General features: G+C 46.2%; 1 protein-coding gene across 1 annotated transcript in view; it reads right to left on the bottom strand.

The window, feature by feature from the left end:
• RYR3 (ryanodine receptor 3) overlaps window positions 1-19,740 on the bottom strand; it is a 296,319-nt gene that overhangs the window by 238,926 nt on the left and 37,653 nt on the right. Inside the window, exons 4-6 of the mRNA XM_066612315.1 lie at window positions 4,406-4,480; window positions 2,009-2,087; window positions 374-486 (exon numbers count right to left, since the gene is read on the bottom strand). Of these exons, the coding sequence (XP_066468412.1) occupies window positions 374-486; window positions 2,009-2,087; window positions 4,406-4,480 (267 nt within the window). The remainder of the gene's footprint in view (window positions 1-373; window positions 487-2,008; window positions 2,088-4,405; window positions 4,481-19,740) is intronic.

The raw sequence follows: 19,740 nt of genomic DNA, 5'->3' as shown, positions 1-19,740 counted from the left end.
CAAAACTGTAAGTAATCAAAGCACTCATGTGGACATGCCTTAAAGTAGGGGTCGGCCACCTTTCTGCACAAAGGGGCCAGAATATCATCACATCATTGCCAAACTTCTGGGTTACCGAGTTCCTGGAAGCAGCTGTGTGGAGCTTAAGAGTTGAAGCCTCCTACCCAAGTTACCACACATCCAACAAGGAATGACAGAGTCCTTGCGCCACTGCTGTGCCCTGTTCATCATGTGGCAAACTGTATGAGAAGCTTCACCTCCCAAGCCAAGGTCCACACGAGCCAGATGACTTTGGGTGGCAGAATCTGGCCCACAGGCCATGTTACCAACCCCTGCTATAAAAAAATCATAAGGACTTCTAGAGTCTTCTTACCAAGTATCTTTCTGAGGACACACTAACCAGGATAAGATCATCTCCAATTCGTACTTTTTCTCCTTCTGATCTTTGTTTAGAAGCAGGATGAATGGTCCACCAGCAGGCCTCACCTATAGTATACAGAGATAGTTAAAAAACTCTAAAATGTGCAGTAGTCTTGGAGCTACTCTTGATCGTGCAGAGGTAGTGTGTAGGAATTCCCAGCTGCAGAATTGCAGTCTATAGACCATATAGTTCCAAAGCACAGCAGCTGTCTTGTTCCCCTGTCCCAGTGCAAGAAATATCTAGGCACTTCCGGTGGGCAAGTGAGACAGCAAGAGACAACAGAGAACAGTGCTGAGACTGGAGACTGCATCTCAACACACAGCTGAAACAGTCACAACTGATAACTGCTTGAGTTATATGGAGGATTCACAACACATGGACACACTATTTAGGGCTTCTCAATGAACTAGGTCTTCAAGCTGAAGCATTTTTACTTGTGAGCTGCTGAAATCAATGCACATCTTCCAAGAGCAATTCTATGTAGGACTAAACCCAACCCAGCAGCAAGAGAGTGACACATATTTAAAATGGTTATAATTAGACTTCCCTGTACTACAGGCTTTTGTTTTCTTTAATGTTTTCTCTGCATGCAGAAGCACCTAATAAAGGCGCTTTTTTTCTTTATAAAGGCATGTTCAAAGCTTCCTAGTATTGACTGATAATATATTTGTATTTCACATAAATTTTCTATTAACACAAGTATACATCATATTTTCTATTACAGAATGAATCTTAAGAAGTTACAGCCCAATCTTATCACAGGGACCCAGCTTCACAGGGGGTTTCCTCTTTACGATGACTGCAGTAAAGCAGTCAGCACCTGTCACAAAAGATGCTCCAACAGCGCATGATTTAGCACACTGCCGGTAGCCAACACCTTCCTGCCCCATCACTGAAGGTTCCTCTGCTCACCAGAGCACATAAGATGACAGGAGAGGTGGGAGGGCGGAACAGAGGCATGGAGAGGGTAAAATGGGGCAAAAGAGGGTAGAGAGGGGATGGGTGAATCAGATCCCGGGAGGCGGCAGAATCAGCGGCACTGGTGCCATTGGTATTTTAACCCCCTCTCTGGGTCCAATCTGCAGCACGGGTCAACGCAGACTTACACTAGTAAAATAATTGTCATAGGACCAAGTAAGTAGACCTATCTGCACTGCAGAAGCTTACCTTTGGTTAAATAAGCAATTGTTCCCTTGCCTAGAGGACACCTCAAGGTAGCTTCCCCCACTATAGGATGCCACGTTTGCTATTTTGGTGCCACTGCATCAACGGGTGGCAGAGGGGATAAGACTGGGCCCCTAGAGTCTCTCAGCATGTGTAGAGTGTTTTTCACTCACTGCAAAGCAGGGCAATATCATATTGACTATGCTGAAAGCAGTCAATAACCAATGTACTGTAGCCAGCCAGGAGCTTGACAAACATCCTGTTTTTACAGTTCCAAGCAGACAGAAGAATCAGGAGGACTGGTGGACTACTATATATGGTTGGTGTTCAGTTTGTTGTCTGGTTTGCAGGTTTTACAGATCTGACACAAACTAGCCATCACACATCTGAGGTTAAGGGTGCAAGATTCCAGGGCATACACACCTGCTGCATTTTCTTGTAGTCCCACATCAAAGGCAAGTTTATCTGTCTGAGATCTTGATGTAGTCAAACATGTCAAATACTGAAAAAAACACAACAAGCTAGAGTTGTCATGTCTTCTGAAATCAACACATTTAATTATGTCATATTGTCATTTTGTGCATGAATTTAGACCTTTGTGCATTTAGATGTGCACAACCAGGGAATCTAATCTACTTGCTTTGGGGAATGTGGGTCAGATTTCTACAATGAAATGAACAGGGAAGTTCTTACAATCACTGCATTGGGACAGCTGGTGTAAGATAATTTAAGATATACACATTTTAAAATTTCTTATTTCTGAGATCCTAGGATCATTATAAGAGAAAAACAATCTTTCAGGTCAACAAATAAAATTAGTAACAAAGCCAACGCTTTATAGAATGGCTTTACTTTGTTTCTTGACTTTTTGGGAATATATCTTAATTACCAGTTTCCAGAAATAAATGCAGTCTGCAGATGGTGCCCAGCAAAACTTACTACTGTAAAACTATAATCTATTTAAAACAGAGCTTGTTTGTTGAAGTACTCCTGCTCTGTGTTCAAAGCATACTCCTAGAAGCAGCCACGTTGACCAGAAGTTGCTTTGAAACTACACTGTTTTCTATGAGATTGAAAGATTGCTTAATATATATTTTTGTTATCAAACACAGTGTTATGACTTACATTTACTATATCTTACAATAACTGTACCATAGGGCCTCTAGCACCTTAACCCAGCCCACAGGTGTACACATTTGATCCCTGTTATGTATATAAAATATTGTGCAGAAATGGCTTAAAAACAACTGAATAAAATGTTATTTGCTGCAATAGGTATTTAAAAACTAGTATCTTTTGACCATAATCCAACATGATGAGGGCCAAATACTATCCAACTTTCCAGCACTGGGATAGCCATGCCAATGGGGTGTGTGCTGCATCCTGCGGCGATAGGGTAGTTATGGACACCTTCACAAAGTAAGGGAACATTTGCTCCCTTGCCTCAGGGTTGCATTACAGCTGCTGGAAAGTTGAATAGGATTGGGCCCTAAGAGAATACATGCACTGGCAGATAACCTTGTTATGTAGCACAAGCAAGTAATTTAGGGTGCAATCCCGAAAGTGCCCTGGGCCAGCACAAGTCCCTTGCGCCAGCCCACTAGTGTCGTGAAAGTGCCGTAAAACACTTCCACGCCACTGGGAGAACAAGGAGGACGGCATGAGCCCAGTTATGCTGGAACAAAAGATAAGCCCGTTCCGGTTGAGCTAGGCCAGGGCAGGGGTTTGGAGGGGGCGTGGGGAGGAGGCATTTTGAGGCAACGGAAGGGTGGGCAGGTCTGTGGGCAGGCGGTTGGTAAACAGGGGCAGGGCCAGGATCTGGCACTTATGCTGATCCTATCCCCATTCCTAGGCAGCCTGGGGCAGCCCCAAACCACTTGGATCTATGCCCCCCATTGAGGTCACACAGATCTGAATAGCCCCATTGGGACTGCTGCAGCTTTACCGGGGTAAGGGGATGTGATTTCCCTTGCCCCAGGCTGAGCAGCAATTGGCCCCAAACCTGGTTTGGATGTGGGGCAGGTCTGCCAGCCTGCCTACTCCAGGGCAGGTTAAGATTGGGCTGCTCAAAGCATATTGTGAAATAGCAGGTTCGAGGTAAGCCTTGTTAGGGGAAGGGCCATGACTCAAGGGAAGGGCCATGACTCAAAATAAAGCATTTGTTTTGTTTTGAATGCAAATGGTCCCAGGTTCAATCTTTGGCATCTCCAGGTAGGGCCGAGAAAAAAAATTCCCCATCTAAGAACCCAATCCTATGCGAGTCTACTCAGAAGTAAGTCCCATTAGAGTCAATGGGACTTACTCTCAGGAAAGTGTGGATAGGATTGGGCTGTATAACCTTTGCAAGCCACCACCAGTGCTGACAATATTGACCCAGAAGGACCAATGGTCTGACCCAGTATAAGGCAGCTTCTGATGATCTCCATCCCACATTTTCCACCCTTGGAGGTGACTTGGATGGCAGTATACAGTAGAGAGAGATGACGAGGCAAGCAAGAGATAGGGCTGGACCCAGTTCTCTCTCAACATGACACCTCCCTTGCTAATTGGTGGTGCTGTCTTCAGTAGAGAAGATAGTGTGAGTGGGGAAGTGGGGAAATGTTCAAGCAAAAAGAGGAAGGTGGGACGGAAGGCCCAAATAATTGTCTAGCTGAGGAATCTAGAGGAGGAGGAGATACTGTGAGTGCAGAAAGCACAAGAGGAACCTTACTACTCCAACCCTCTTGCTCATTCCACCTGACAAGCTGTAGATTGTCCTTGTCTCCATCCTCCCGCAACCATAGCAACAGACACTATGCTTGTAATAAACAAACAGCTTACCATCCCACTGAAGGAATGACGAAGTAGTATAGCATGGCCATATAGCAGTGTTCTATGACCACCCCCTTGAGCTGCCTGTAGAAAATGATATGGAAATTGCAGCACTCACAAGGATTGGAAACACAGAGACTTAATTACTGTTAACAGCTAGAAATAATGCACATTTTTGCATGAAGCTATTAAAATTGGATTACCCTGGGATGTTCAAATGAAGGCCAGGAGCTGCATACATCACAGTGACAGTGAAATAGCTGTACTAATCGTACACATTTTATTGTGGAAAAAATGACAAACACTAATAGATTAGTATCAATATTCAGTAATTGCCTTTTAGTCTGCTTCGGAATCCAATTAAGCCAAAGCACTTCAATTTAAATAGATAAGGGGCTGAGCTACATGTTCATGAAAAGCATGCTGTACTGCTCTCCTGAGAAAACACAACTATAAAATGTAAGTGGCAGATTATTCAACTGAATGCTATCCCATGTCAAAGAAAATATAAGCCCTGCTGGATCAGGCCATAGGTCCAGCTTCCTACATCTCACAGTGGCCAACCAGATGCCTCAGAGAGTACACAACAAGAGACTTGCATCCTGGTGCCCTCCCTTGTATCAGGCATTCTGAGGTAGCCTACTGCTAAAACCACAAGGTTGCACATATCCATTGCAGCTTGTAAACTATGATAGACTTCTCCATAGATCTGTCCAATCCCCCTTTTTGCCCCAATGTGCATTACTTTAAACATGCTGACATTGAAATGCATCTGCCATTTTGCTGCCCATTCTCTCCGTTTGGAGAGATCCTTCTGGAGCTCTTCACAATCCTTTCTGGTCTTCACCACTTAGAAAAGTTTAGTGCCACTCACAAACTTGGACACCTCACTGCTTATCCCTGACTATGGAAAGCTAACAAGCCAAGGAGAGTGTCTCTATTCAAAGTGAACAATTCAGATACTGATGATGTAAATATGTAAAAATATAATACTCTACCAACAGTCTGAAATGCTCCGCACTAGAAGAAGTGGACAGCATGCTTTCTCTGAACATGTAGGGTGATCCTTAAATTCACTAGGGGCTGGTCCAGATGAAATGCTTCCTGTCTCTGAACTATGGTTAAAGGATTGTCAAAACCTGTGACATGCGATCAAGCACTCAGGTTGAGGAACCAGGGCAGAGGCAGAAGGTGGGTACCGTACTGGTTCCTTGTGCCACTTGATCCCTACTAGGTTAGAACTGGCTGACCCACCCTCTGGCCATCTATAGTGGTGGCACTGCAATACAACAGAAATCAAACCAGTAGTTTCCTCCATATGCAATCTGCCATGGCAGTACAAGAACCAACATACCTTGGTCCCACTTGTAAAGGTTGCTTGCAACACAATACCCTTAGAAGGTCATCCCCTTCCCATGTTACATCTGCTAAAAAGGCAATGGTATCGTCTGAATTAAAACTCAAAAGGATTTCTTACCTTTCTTATAAACTTTCCAGAAGCATTAAAAATAAAAAATGAAAACAGATTACAGGACTATGTTTCCTAAATAATGTTACAGATGACCAATATGCTGCTGATATGGATTGGCATGTTCTAAACATCAGTGTTGTAGCTAGAAGGAGTGCAAAGCACTACGTTGATTTGCTTATAAGAGTATTTGCTGCTGGGATGTAGAAATGGGGGTTGGGAAGAGAGAAGGACCCTCAGAACAAAAATGCACCAGCAAAGTATTACAGCCTTAAGTGGTTCTAAGATGGCTTTGTTTCTACTGCCAGGGATGGAATAACATAACAGCTACAGCAATACAAGCCACTCATAATATTGTTACAGCTTCCATAGCTCCATGGAACCAGCTTGACTGTTTTTGTTCTACTATGCTAGAGACATGAACAAATTTATTCCTTCTTCATTAATATTTAAGAATCTCCTCAAAATCAAATATATTTGTGACTGAGCTATCTTGTTGGCATCCTTCAGTCTCGAAAGACTATGGTGTCACACTCTGAATGGCGGTTCTGGAACAGAGTGTCCTCTCCAGTGCGCGAAGCCTGGGTAAAGTAGGTATGGAGGATAGGCTGTTACCCATGCAGCAAATCCCCCCCTCTCCACGTCACTGAAATGGTCCAATGGAAAGGCAGAGGCCAATACGGTTGGTTCCAGCGGCATCGCAGGAGTTGCCAGAACGTGACTGTGTTCAGCCATGAACTGCCCCAGGGACGCCGGCTCCGGATTTTGCCTCGAGGTTGACTCCTGAAGCCTTTTCCATAACTGAATGTAGCCACAAGGCAGTGGAGGTTTGGGGTCAGAGTTTTCCTTCTCTCGGATGAGCTGCCTTCCCAGGCTGACGAGTCCCATCTATCCAGTGGCTGTTTAGTCGCATCTTACAACAAGTACAGCCAAACTGAGGGCCTGTTCTTATCCCCAGCCCCCAGGGGTAGACTGAGCTATCATTTACTGCTGAGCTATGACTGAGCTATCATTTACTGCTGATTTCTGCATCTACAATGCAACTTCTGCCCCTTATATTTTACTGACCACCGTGACAGTGGGATGCTCCAGTAGCATATCTAGAGGGAGTGCAAAGCACTAAGTTTTGCAGGGAGCCTCACCTCAGCATTCAAGCGGCCCCTTCCCCTGCCCTTTGGAGCCATTCCTAGCTCCATTCTTAGGTGAATGCCTCTGGTTTGCTCCCAACTGGAATGGCTCTGGTGGGGTGGGGAAGCGGCCGCTTGCAGTGCAACGACGTGGGCAAGTGTAGCCGGGAGGTCCTGGAGGCCAAATTTAGGCTTTTAGGCAGGAAGCTGAGAGCCAGGACCTCAAAGGTAGCGTTCTCTGAAGTGCTACCTGTTCCACGCGCAGGGCCAGCTAGGCAGGCGGAGATCAGGGGTCTCAATGCGTGGATGAGACGGTGGTGTAGGGAGGAGGGGTTTAGATTCGTTAGGCACTGGGGAACGTTTTGGGACAAGCGGGGCCTGTACAAGAGGGACGGGCTCCACTTGAACCAGAATGGAACCAGACTGCTGGCGCATAACATTAAAAAGGTGGCAGGGAAGCTTTTAAACTGATCCCTGGGGGAAGGCCGACAGGAGCCGAGGGGCATCCGGTTCGGGACTCCTCATCCCTATGGGATGAGGATGGGAAGGTTAGAGAACAACAAGACAAAGGCAGGGTAGGAGAAGAAATTGGGAAAGGTAGGGTGACGGGATGTCATAGACGGTTTGGCACAATGAGAGGATGCGGGGACAAAGGAGCGAATAAGCAGCCCATCCTGGGGCATTCCGTGTATAAATGCTTTTATGCAAATGCCCGAAGTCTACGAGCAAAGGTGGGAGAACTGGAATGTCTGGTGACAAGGGAAAATATTGACATAGTGGGCATAACGGAAACCTGGTGGAATGCGGAGAATCAGTGGGATACCGCAATCCCGGGCTATAAACTCTACAGGAGGGACAGGCAGGGGCGTGTTGGAGGTGGGGTGGCCCTTTATGTTAAGGAAGGGATAGAATCCAGCAAAGTAGAGATTGAAGGTGGGTCCGACTCCACCGTAGAATCTCTGTGGGTTAAATTACCAGGCTTGTGCAGCGATGTAATACTGGGGGCGTGCTATCGTCCTCCAGACCAGAAATCGGATGGGGACCTTGAAATGAGGAAACAGATCAGGGAGGTGACAAGGAGGGACAGGGTTGTAATCATGGGGGACTTCAATTATCCTCATACTGACTGGGTCAATTTGTGTTCTGGTCACGATAAGGAAACCGGATTTCTTGACGTGCTAAATAACTGTGGCTTAGATCAGCTAGTCACGGAGCCCACCAGAGGACAGGTGACTCTGGATTTAATATTGTGCGGTATGCAGGACCTGATTAGAGATGCAAACCTTACTGAGCCATTGGGGAACAGTGATCATGCTGCGATCCGTTTTGACGTGCACGTTGGGGGAAGAATACCAGGCAAATCTCTAACAAAAACCCTTGACTTCCGATGGGCGGACTTCCCTCAAATGAGGAGGCTGGTCAGAAGGAGGTTGAAAGGGAGGGTAAAAAGAGTCCAATCTCTCCAGAGTGCATGGAGGCTGCTTAAAATAACAGTAATAGAGGCCCAGCAGAGGTGTATACCGCAAAGAAAGAAGGGTTCCACTAAATCCAGGAGGGTGCCCGCATGGCTAACCAGCCAAGTTAGAGAGGCTGTGAAGGGCAAGGAAGCTTCCTTCCGTAAATGGAAGTCTTGCCCTAATGAGGAGAATAAAAAGGAACATAAACTGTGGCAAAAGAAATGTAAGAAGGTGATATGGGAGGGCCAAGAGAGAATATGAGGAACGCATGGCCAGCAACATTAAGGGGAATAATAAAAGCTTCTTCAAATATGTTAGAAGCAGGAAACCCGCCAGAGAAGCGGTTGGCCCTCTGGATGGTGAGGGAGGGAAAGGGGAGATAAAAGGAGACTTAGAGATGGCAGAGAAATTAAATGAGTTCTTTGCATCTGTCTTCACGGCAGAAGACCTCAGGCAGATACCGCTGCCCAAACGGCCCCTCCTGACCGAGGAGTTAAGTCAGATAGAGGTTAAAAGAGAAGATGTTTCAGACCTCATTGATAAATTAAAGATCAATAAGTCACCGGGCCCTGATGTCATCCGCCCAAGAGTTATTAAGGAATTGAAGAATGAAGTTGCAGATCTCTTGACTAAGGTATGAAACTTGTCCCTCAAAATGGCCACGGTGCCAGAAGATTGGAGGATAGCAAATGTCACGCCTATCTTTAAAAAGGGAAAGAGGGGGGACCTGGGAAACTATAGGCCGGTCAGCCTAACATCCATACCGGGTAAGATGGTGGAATGCCTCATCAAAGACAGGATCTCAAAACACATAGACGAACAGGCCTTGCTGAGGGAGAGTCAGCATGGCTTCTGTAAGGGTAAGTCTTGCCTCACGAACCTTACAGAATTCTTTGAAAAGGTCAACAGGCATGTGGATGCGGGAGAACCCGTGGACATTATATATCTGGACTTTCAGAAGGCGTTTGACACGGTCCCTCACCAAAGGCTACTGAAAAAACTCCACAGTCTGGGAATTAGAGGACAGGTCCTCTCGTGGATTGAGAACTGGTTGGAGGCCAGGAAGCAGAGAGTGGGTGTCAATGGGCAATTTTCACAATGGAGGGAGGTGAAAAGCGGTGTGCCCCAAGGATCTGTCCTGGGACCGGTGCTTTTCAACCTCTTCATAAATGACCTGGAGACAGGGTTGAGCAGTGAAGTGGCTAAGTTTGCAGACGACACCAAACTTTTCCGAGTGGTAAAGACCAGAAGTGATTGTGAGGCGCTCCAGAAGGATCTCTCCAGACTGGCAGAATGGGCAGCAAAATGGCAGATGCGCTTCAATGTCAGTAAGTGTAAAGTCATGCACATTGGGGCAAAAAATCAAAACTTTAGATATAGGCTGATGGGTTCTGAGCTGTCTGTGACAGATCAGGAGAGAGATCTTGGGGTGGTGGTGGACAGGTCGATGAAAGTGTCGACCCAATGTGCGGCGGCAGTGAAGAAGGCCAATTCTATGCTTGGGATCATTAGGAAGGGTATTGAGAACAAAACGGCTAGTATTATAATGCCGTTGTACAAATCTATGGTAAGGCCACACCTGGAGTATTGTGTCCAGTTCTGGTCGCCGCATCTCAAAAAAGACATAGTGGAAATGGGAAAGGTGCAAAAGAGAGCGACTAAGATGATTAAGGGGCTGGGGCACCTTCCTTATGAGGAAAGGCTACGGCGTTTGGGCCTCTTCAGCCTAGAAAAGAGACGCTTGAGGGGGGACATGATTGAGACATACAAAATTATGCAGGGAATGGACAGAGTGGATAGGGAGATGCTCTTTACACTCTCACATAATACCAGAACCAGGGGACATCCACTAAAATTGAGTGTTGGGCGGGTTAGGACAGACAAAAGAAAATATTTCTTTACTCAGCATGTGGTCGGTCTGTGGAACTCCTTGCCACAGGATGTGGTGCTGGCGTCTAGCCTAGACGCCTTTAAAAGGGGATTGGACAAGTTTCTGGAGGAAAAATCCATTATGGGGTGACAAAGGAAAACATTGACATAGTGGGCATAACGGAAACCTGGTGGAATGTGGAGAATCAGTGGGATACCGCAATCCCGGGCTATAAACTCTACAGGAGGGACAGGGATGGGCGTGTTGGGTGTGGGGTGGCCATTTACGTTAAGGAAGGAATAGAATCCAGCAAAGTAGAGATTGAAAGCGGGTCCGACTCCACCATAGAATCTCTGTGGGTTAAATTACCAGGCCTCAGGAGTGATGTAATACTGGGGGCATACTAGCATCCTCCAGACCAGAAACTGGAAGGGGACCTTGAAATGCGGAAACAGATCAGGGAGGTGACAAGGAGGGACAGGGTTGTAATCATGGGGGACTTCAATTATCCTCATATAGACTGGGTCAATTTGTATTCTGGTCACAAAAAGGAGACCGGATTCCTTGACATGTTAAATGACTGTGCCTTAGAGCAGCTAGTGACTCTGGACAGGTGACAGGTGACTCTGGAGTTAATATTGTGCGGTATTCAGGACCAGGTTAGAGATATCAATGTTATATAGCCATTGGGAACAGTGATCATGCTGTGATCCGTTTCGACATGCACGTCGGGAGAAGAATACCGGATAAATCTCTCACAAAATCCCTTGACTTCCGATGAGCGAACTTCCCTCAAATGAGGAGGTTGGTTAGAAGGAGGTTGAAAGGGAAGGTAAAAAGAGTCCAATGTCTCCAGAGTGCATGGAGGCTGCTTAAAGCAACAGTAATAGAGGCCCAGCAGAAGTGTATACCGCAAAGGAAGAAGGGCTCCACTAAGTCCAGGAGGGTGCCCGCATGGCTAACCAGCCAAGTTAGAGAAGCCATAAAGGGCAAGGAAGCTTCCTTCCATCAGTGGAAGTCTTGCCCTAATGAAGAGAATAAAAAGGAACATAAACTGTGGCAAAAGAAATGTAAGAAGGTGATACGGTAGGCCAAGCAAGGCTATGAGGAATGCATGGCCAGCAATATTAAGGGGAATAATAAAAGTTTCTTCAAATATGTTAGAAGCAGGAAACCCACTGGTGAAGTGGTTGGCGCTCTGGATGGTGAGGGAGGGAAAGGGGAGATAAAAGGAGACTTAGAGATGGCAGAGAAATTAAATGAGTTCTTTGCATCTGTCTTAACGGCAGAAGAACTGGGGCAGATACTGCTGCTGAATGGCCCCTCTTGACCAAGGAATTAAGTCAGATAGAGGTTAAAAGAGAAGATGTTTCAGACCTCATTGATAAATTAAAGATCAATAAGTCACCGGGCCCGGATGACATCCACCCAAGAGTTATTAAGGAATTAAAGAATGAAGTTGCTGATCTCTTGATTAAAATATGCAACTTGTCCCTCAAAACAGCCACGGTGCCAGAGGATTGGAAGATAGCAAATGTCACACCGATCTTTAAAAAGGGAAAGAGGGGGGACCCGGGAAACTATAGGCCGGTCAGCCTAACATCCATACCAAGAAAGATGGCGGAATGCCTCATCAAAGATAGAATCTCAAAACACAAGATTCTATCGTCTAAAAATAGACGAACAGGCCTTGCTGACGGAGAATCAGCATGGCTTCTGTAAGGGTAAGTCTTGCCTCATGAACCTTTTAGAATTCTTTGAAAAGGTCAACAGGCACGTGGATGCGGGAGAACCCGTGGACATTATATATCTGGACTTTCAGAAGGCGTTCGACATGGTCCCTCACCAAAGGCTACTGAAAAAACTCCACAGTCAGGGAATTAGAGGCCAGGTCCTCTCCTGAATTGAGACCTTGTTGAAGACCAGGAAACAGAGAGTGTGTGTCAATGGGCAATTTTCACAATGGAGAGAAGTGAAAAGCAGTGTGCCCCCAGGATCTGTCCTGGGACCGGTGCTTTTCAACCTCTTCATAAATGACCTCGAGACAGGGTTGAGCAGTGAGGTGGCAAAGTTTGCAGATGACACCAAACTTTTCCGAGTGGTGAAGACCAGACATGATTGTGAGGAGCTCCAGAAGGATCTCTCTAAACTGGCAGAATGGGCAGCAAAATGGCAGATGCGTTTCAAAGTAAGTAAGTGTAAAGTCATGCACATTGGGGCAAAAAATCAAAACTTCACATATAGGCTAATGGGTTCTGAGCTGTCTGTGACAGATCAGGAGAGAGATCTTGGAGTGGTGGTGGACAGGTCGATGAAAGTGTCGACCCGATGTGCGGTGGCAGTAAAGAAGGCCAATTCTATGCTTGGGATCATTAGAAAAGGTATTGAGAACAAAACGGCTAATATTATAATGCCATTGTACAAATTGATGGTAAGGCCATACCTGGAGTATTGTGTCCAGTTCTGGTCGCCACATCTCAAAAAGGACATAGTGGAAATTGAAAAGGTGCAAAAGAGAGCGACTAAGATGATTACGGGGCTGGGGCACCTTCCTTATGAGGAAAGGCTACAGCGTTTGGGCCTCTTCATCCTAGAAAAGAGACGCCTGAGGGGGGACATGATTGAGACATAAAAAATTATGCATGGGAAGGATAAAGTGCATAAAGAGATGCTCTTTACACTCTCACATAACACCAGAACCGGGGGACATCCACGAAAGTTGAGTGTTGGGAGAGTTAGGACAGACAAAAGAAAATATTTCTTTACTCAGTGTGTGGTTGGTCTGTGGAACTCCTTGCCGCAGGATGTGGTGCTGGCATCTGGCCTGGATGCCTTTAAAAGGGGACTGGACAAGTTTCTGGAGGAAAAATCCATTATGGGGTACAAGCCATGATGTGTATGCGCAACCTCCTGATTTTAGAAATGGGTTAAGTCAGAATGCCAGATGTAGGAAAGGGCACCAGGATGAGGTCTCTTGTTATCTGGTGTGCTCCCTGGGGCATTTGGTGGGCTGCTGTGAGATACAGGAAGCTGGACTAGATGGGCCTATGGCCTGATCCAGTGGGGCTGTTCTTATGTTCTTAAACTACAATTCCCAGGAGGCCTTGCAGGTCTCTTGTTATCTGGTGTGCTCCCTGGGGCATTTGGTGGGCTGCTGTGAGATACAGGAAGCTGGACTAGATGGGCCTATGGCCTGATCCAGTGGGGCTGTTCTTATGTTCTTATGCTGCGGTGAGGCTCCCTGCAAAACTTAGTGCTTTGCACCCCCTCTAGCTATGCCACTGGGGGTGCTCCTTTCTTCACCCACCCCCTTGTTGCACATAGTTCCCCCCCCCTCTTTACAAGGATGAAGGAAAAGCAAGTTGCATCAGTTACAGAGGGAGCTATAGTCTGTGTGAAGGTCCCACTAGAGTAGACCTTGCAAAGACTACAAATCCTGTCAGTTCCTTCACAATTCTCTCTCATCCTAACCCACCTCACAGGGTCCTTGTAAGCAGAAAACTGGGGAGAGAGAGCCAGGTACATTACCCTTAAATTTTTGGAGGAAGAACAGGGCATAACTGGAACAAATTACTGTAAAAATCCTTTTTAATAGTTCATATATTCCGTTCCGAGTGACCAATGACTGTTCCTCATTGCAGGAGTGGTACCACTGCTTTCTCCACATAGCAGCTTTCCATGCCGCTCTGGTTAACATCTGAAACAAAAGGATCTATAACCCTAAGATTACTTCTCCTGCAAATATCACTTGCAGAAGAGTGGAAGTATTCACTCACATGGAAGCGACAACTATGCAAGAACGAACCCCAAATGAGAACACAACTGATGGATAAAGATGTATGAACCAGGCCTAAGGCTGCGATTGCTCTCAGAAAAATGTATCATTCACAATTGACAGTATTCTAAGGTCAGTAGTTCATGGCAAGAAGAAAAAACCTCAACGATGGCCAATGAACAGCTTCCAAATAGCTCCCTATTGATTTAAGTGGTGGAAACGGATATTTCTTAAGGAAAAATAGCTGCCTTTGTTTTTGTACAGATGGATGAGTAAGAAATCTTGGCTAAAACTCAGACAAGTGGAGGGGGGAGGAGGAATTCGCAAGCATTAACAACAATTTTTAAAATGTAATTACATTTGCCTGCCAAAACTACCAATCCAGCTGGCTATCTAAGGACAGGGGAACTGCCACAACACACTGGCATGAGATTTTCACTGGCCACACTCGATGCAATGAATCAACAACCCACACTGTGATTTTTTTTTCCTTATTATTACTTACGAATCCTTCTCAGTGTGGAGGCCAGATCTGTGATATTTTGTGGTTTACGTCAAGCCACCAGTGAGCAAGTGAAAGATGCACCTTATGGGCAGATTCTGTGATTTGTCCCTCCGAGTATATTTACCCAGCAAGCAGCACACCAAGTTATATAGTATTGATCCAACTTACCAACCTGTCTCCCATTCATAAGGCGGAGGCAATAATATGTAGCTCTCCTGAGCATTTCTCACTTGAGCGCATAGACCCGACATGGAACATACCCAGATAGTGAAGAATATATATGCTGTAATGAGCTTTTTTTGTTGTTTTTTTTTCTCAGCCAGATTTCCATCAGCTGAGGGCAGTTAACTGAAGTGAAGGCAGTAACACACTCAGGGGCTGAACTAGAAATTCAATGGCAGAAGTGGGCCTGGAAACCCAAGATTGCCACTTGATTGCAGAAAAGTGTCAGAGTTTCAAACTGAGAACTCTTGCTAATCTTTTACAGCTTAAATAAGTACCAGCTACTGGTTGCACAGGCAAAATTGCCTTTAATTAGTTCACAGTGTTGATATTCACTAGAGCAGCCAGCTTTCATTATCAGACAGCTTGAAGCTGTGCAGTGCACACAGTACTGGGCCGAAAATAATTTTATAAATATATATTAAAACAAGTTTTGGGGAGAAAGTATCATAACTGTCAGATACATATCTCATACCAAACTGTGCAACAAAACTAAGTTTGGGGATCCTGTTGCTGTATTGAAAATTGCAGAAATGCAGGTTGGAATAAATATCTAAACCTAGTCTACAAAATCAGATCTCCAGAGGAGGGATAGGAATCACAAAAGGATAAGCTCCATACCCAGCCTGTTGCCCAGACTAAGAATGGAAGTCATGTTCATGAAGTCTAGAACAGTGGCATTCCTAGGGGGGCAAGGGGGGCAAAAGCCCCAGGTTGCCACACGGGAGGGGTGGCAAAATGCTCCCCATGCCCAGTGGTGCACCTCCCCTTTCCAGAGTCGCTGTCCGCCCTCCTTCACTTAAAAAAACTAGCAGAGGGGGCAGGTGGCTCTCAGAGTGGTGGGAAAAAGCTCGGAGGGTGGCCACAATTGCACCTACCATCAGAGCCTTTCCACACCAGTCCAGGGGCTGCTCCTCTCCTCTGCTATTTTTTTAAAGCAAAGGAGGGCAGGTGGGCAGTTGGGAAAGGCTCTGAGGCAGCTGCAATAGCGCAGCCACTCTGAGCCTTTCTTAACAGCCTGCCTGGTCCCCTCAGGGGATGGAGGGGGCAGTCCTGGGAAGATTGGGTTCTTCCCGCATTGCAGCCACAGATCCATACTATACGACTTTCCCAACCACCTGCCCTCCTTCTTCTGCTTTTTATTAAAAGGGGGGGAAGGAAGGGGGTCCAGAGTGGCGTGGAACCACTTCCAGCCATTCTCAGAAGGGTTTACGAAGTTATAGTGGTGGCGTGATGACATCACTGTGATTACTTCCAGGTGAGGAGGGCTGCATTTTCCGCACACCCCTGGCAGCTTGGCAGCCAGGACTGCCAGTGGTTTAGAATTCTGCACAAAAAATGCCCGGCTCTTGAAATTGCAGGATTTGTGTAAATCAATGACATCTGTATGCAGTATTATATTAACCACAATTAAAGATTATTTTAGCAGCCTATATTTTCTCCTCCAAACTATGTTAATGGGGAAGCTAAAAGGATGAAGTCAGAACATTAGGAGAAATTTCCCACTTGCTTTCAGGTTTCCTATCTAAATATGAAAGGTGGTACAAAAAACCCCCCAGAAAATCTGCATTTTAAAGAATCTGATAAAGCTACAAGAGAGTGGCTATAAGTGTTTTAAAGCTTCCCCCCCCCCCCGCCTTCGATTGATTGCAGCCTGGCAAGCTGACCTAAATTTGATTTAATCAAATAGTAATCAAAGCTCAGGTGTCCATGTGATGTTTAAGCTATGCACCTAGCATGGCACATTTAAAATGAGCTCCCGAACACTCTAACAGCCCAAGTGGGGGAGAAGGCAAAAGGAATTGTAGCACTCCTAAACAGAAGGGAGGAAGAAATGAAGTAATCATGTTGGCAACCTTCAGTCTCAAAAGACTATGATATCGTGCTCTGAATGGTGGTTCTGGAACAGCGTCTAGTGTGGCTGAAAAGGCCAATTCGGGAGTAACAATCCCTTCCACACTGGGAGCAAGTGCAGTCTGTTCCTGGTCTGTCTCCCTGGCTATGGGCCTTCCTTTTTTGCCTCTTTGCCTCAGACTGTTGGCCAAGTGTCTCTTCAAACTGGGAAAGGCCATGCTGCACAGCCTGCTCCAAGCGCGACGCTCAGAGGCCAGGGTTCCCCACTTGTTGAGGTCCACTCCTAAGGCCTTCAGATCCCTCTTGCAGATGTCCTTGTATTGCAGCTGTGGTCTACATGTAGGGCGCTTTCCTTGCACAAGTTCTCCATAGAGGAGATCCTTTGGGATCTGGCCATCATCCATTCTCACAACATGACCGAGCCAACACAGGCGTCTCTGTTTCAGCTCCCATAAGTTTCTGTCTCTCCCACCGCAACCCTACTACGCTTCCATCCTCAAAGAGTGTATATTGTTATGATATTGCATGCATGATTAGGGCAGGGCCTACAGCTAGAGGTGTTTGAAAATGGTATTACAGTCGTGCGCCACTTAACGAAGGGGATGTGGACCAACATCGCCATTGTCAAGTGGCACTTGATGTTATGTGAAACTTCCGAAGGGGAGTGGGGGAAACTGGAAGCATGCAGTCGCAGCCCACCTCTCCGAGGCTCAGGAAAGCCTCTGGAGATGAGGGGAGCCTGGTTCCCCTTGGCTTCAGAAGCTGCGGGGGGGAGGGGGAGGGGAGCTGACAGCGGCCAGTGGCGGCCATTGGATAAACAAGCTGTTGCTGGCCAGAGCATCATTAAGCGGCACTCACCTGTATTTACTTTACTAAGAAGTAAACCCACAGTGTTCAATGAGACTTCGGCTGTAATCCTATCTTACTCACAGGAAACAAACACCTCTGCCTATAGCCATAAACGGTAGTGACACATTTTGAGGGCCTAAGAAAAGGGTGTCTAACATAAGGCCCATGGGCCTAATATGGCCCCTGGAAGCAATTTATCTACACCCCGTTATAATTGGGGTCTCCCAGGGTGATATTTGGGCTCTCTCATATTTTGAAAATATGAACAAGATTTGAGGATTTCCTCTTCTGTCACTTGCAGGTAATGAGATTCTAAGTGAGAGTCCAAGTGCTTATTTCTGGCCATCATCTGCTTAATGATGTCACTTTCTGCTTTATGATGTCACTTCTGGCTTCAGCAGGCACCATGAATGCTAACTTTGGCCCTCTGTATGAAATGAGGGCCAAATACCCCTGGCCTAAGAGAACTTGAAAAGCACTTGACTTTAATCTTTACTACTGCCAAATGCTGATGAAATCTGGGACACCTCCACTTTGCTCTGTCTGTCTGAAACCTTTATTGGCATATCAACACAACACAATTAAGACTTATACTTTACAATTGTCTCAACCGACCCAATTGTCTTGCATACCGACCCAACAACTTAAAAACAGAATACCAGAATTATTTAAATTCTGACGTTATTTTAAGAATCTCGGATAAATAACCAGCAACAGCTGCGGTTAAAGAGTCACAAACATCACTCATGAACCTAGAGAGGGTAATATCAGAAGGGGTTAGGTCAGGAGAAATCTCCACTTTGCTCTTGCTGCCCAGAATGACTCCAAAGGCTCTCGCGTGGTGCGTTGAGGTGCCTGCTAAATTAAGCGCTGTGGCCCCCTTCTGGCAATGCTATTGGGAAGAAGCTTGTTAAGTACTAATATCGAGAATTGAGCAAGGAAGACACGTAGTCCGGGCCTTGCCTACATGAAGAATGTGCCCCAGGAAGCCATATCTGTGTTTGTCTACATTAACTATTACATTGCATGCTTGCTTGTGAAAGGGACTGAACCACCCACAATTGTCGAGAGCTTTATTCAGCAATTGCTAGGCAACCACAAACCATTTCGCTTCTCTCGCCTCCAGAAATTGCAAGTGATTATCTGACCAGGACTGAAATGCAGCAGGGTTGAGGAGGCCTGACAGCTAGCCACATAACATTCAGGACAGTGAAAGTCAGGGCAGCCTTCCCTTTTATAGGAAGCAGTGAGGAGCAGATGCCCAAGCAGCTTTTACATTCATTTTCCTCATTCCTGGCTAGTGGAGTCACTAGAATTTTCATAAACCAGTGTAGGAGGCCAGCACATCACCCACATGACAAATCTCTTCCCCTGCAGTGAGCAGGGCAATGACCTGGGTGATGAACATGGTGATGCACTATTGCCACACCTCCCTGATTTTTTTGCTATAATTTTTGATAGAGTACAGATATTCCAATGCGGTTTGCCAAAGGATCTCCTCTATGGAGAACTCGTGCAAGGAAAGCGCCCTACAGGTAGACCACAGCTGCGATACAAGGACATCTGCAAGAGGGATCTGAAGGCCTTAGGAGTGGACCTCAACAGGTGGGAAACCCTGGCCTCTGAGCGGCCCGCTTGGAGGCAGGCTGTGCAGCATGGCCTCTTCCAGTTTGAAGAGACACTTGGCCAACAGTCTGAGGCAAAGAGGCAAAGAAGGAAGGCCCATAGCCAGGGAGACAGACCAGGGACAGACTGCACTTGCTCCCGGTGTGGAAGGGATTGTCACTCCCGAATCAGCTTTTTCAGCCACACTAGACGCTGTTCCAGAACCACCATTCAGAGCGCGACACCATAGTCTTTAGAGACTGAAGGTTGCCTACTACTAAGAAATGACATATTGAATGATATACAACATGATGATATTATTTGAAAATACCAAGATTTTAAACATTTTGGCAGTAGTGGTGTCATCCCCCTGTGTGCATCACCATGTGTGGCCTGCACCCCCCCCCCACAACCCACTAGCGATGACACTGGTTTCTGGTGTAAGGGAAACTTGCGTATCAGTACATGAGATACAAGCTCACTGACTGCAGGTTGGACTAGACAGGATGGAAGATGCAGGGTTGCTGCTAAAAAGAGTAGTCCCACCTCTTGTATTCCCTTTCCTCTACAAATTGTCTAAGGATCCTTGAAAAGGGACATGACGCCATCATG

This window comes from Tiliqua scincoides, chromosome 1, assembly GCF_035046505.1.
Source record: "Tiliqua scincoides isolate rTilSci1 chromosome 1, rTilSci1.hap2, whole genome shotgun sequence".
Classification (NCBI taxonomy): domain Eukaryota; kingdom Metazoa; phylum Chordata; class Lepidosauria; order Squamata; family Scincidae; genus Tiliqua; species Tiliqua scincoides.
The sequence above is the reverse complement of the archived record's forward strand: the minus strand, read 5'-3'. Positions and strand labels throughout refer to the sequence as shown.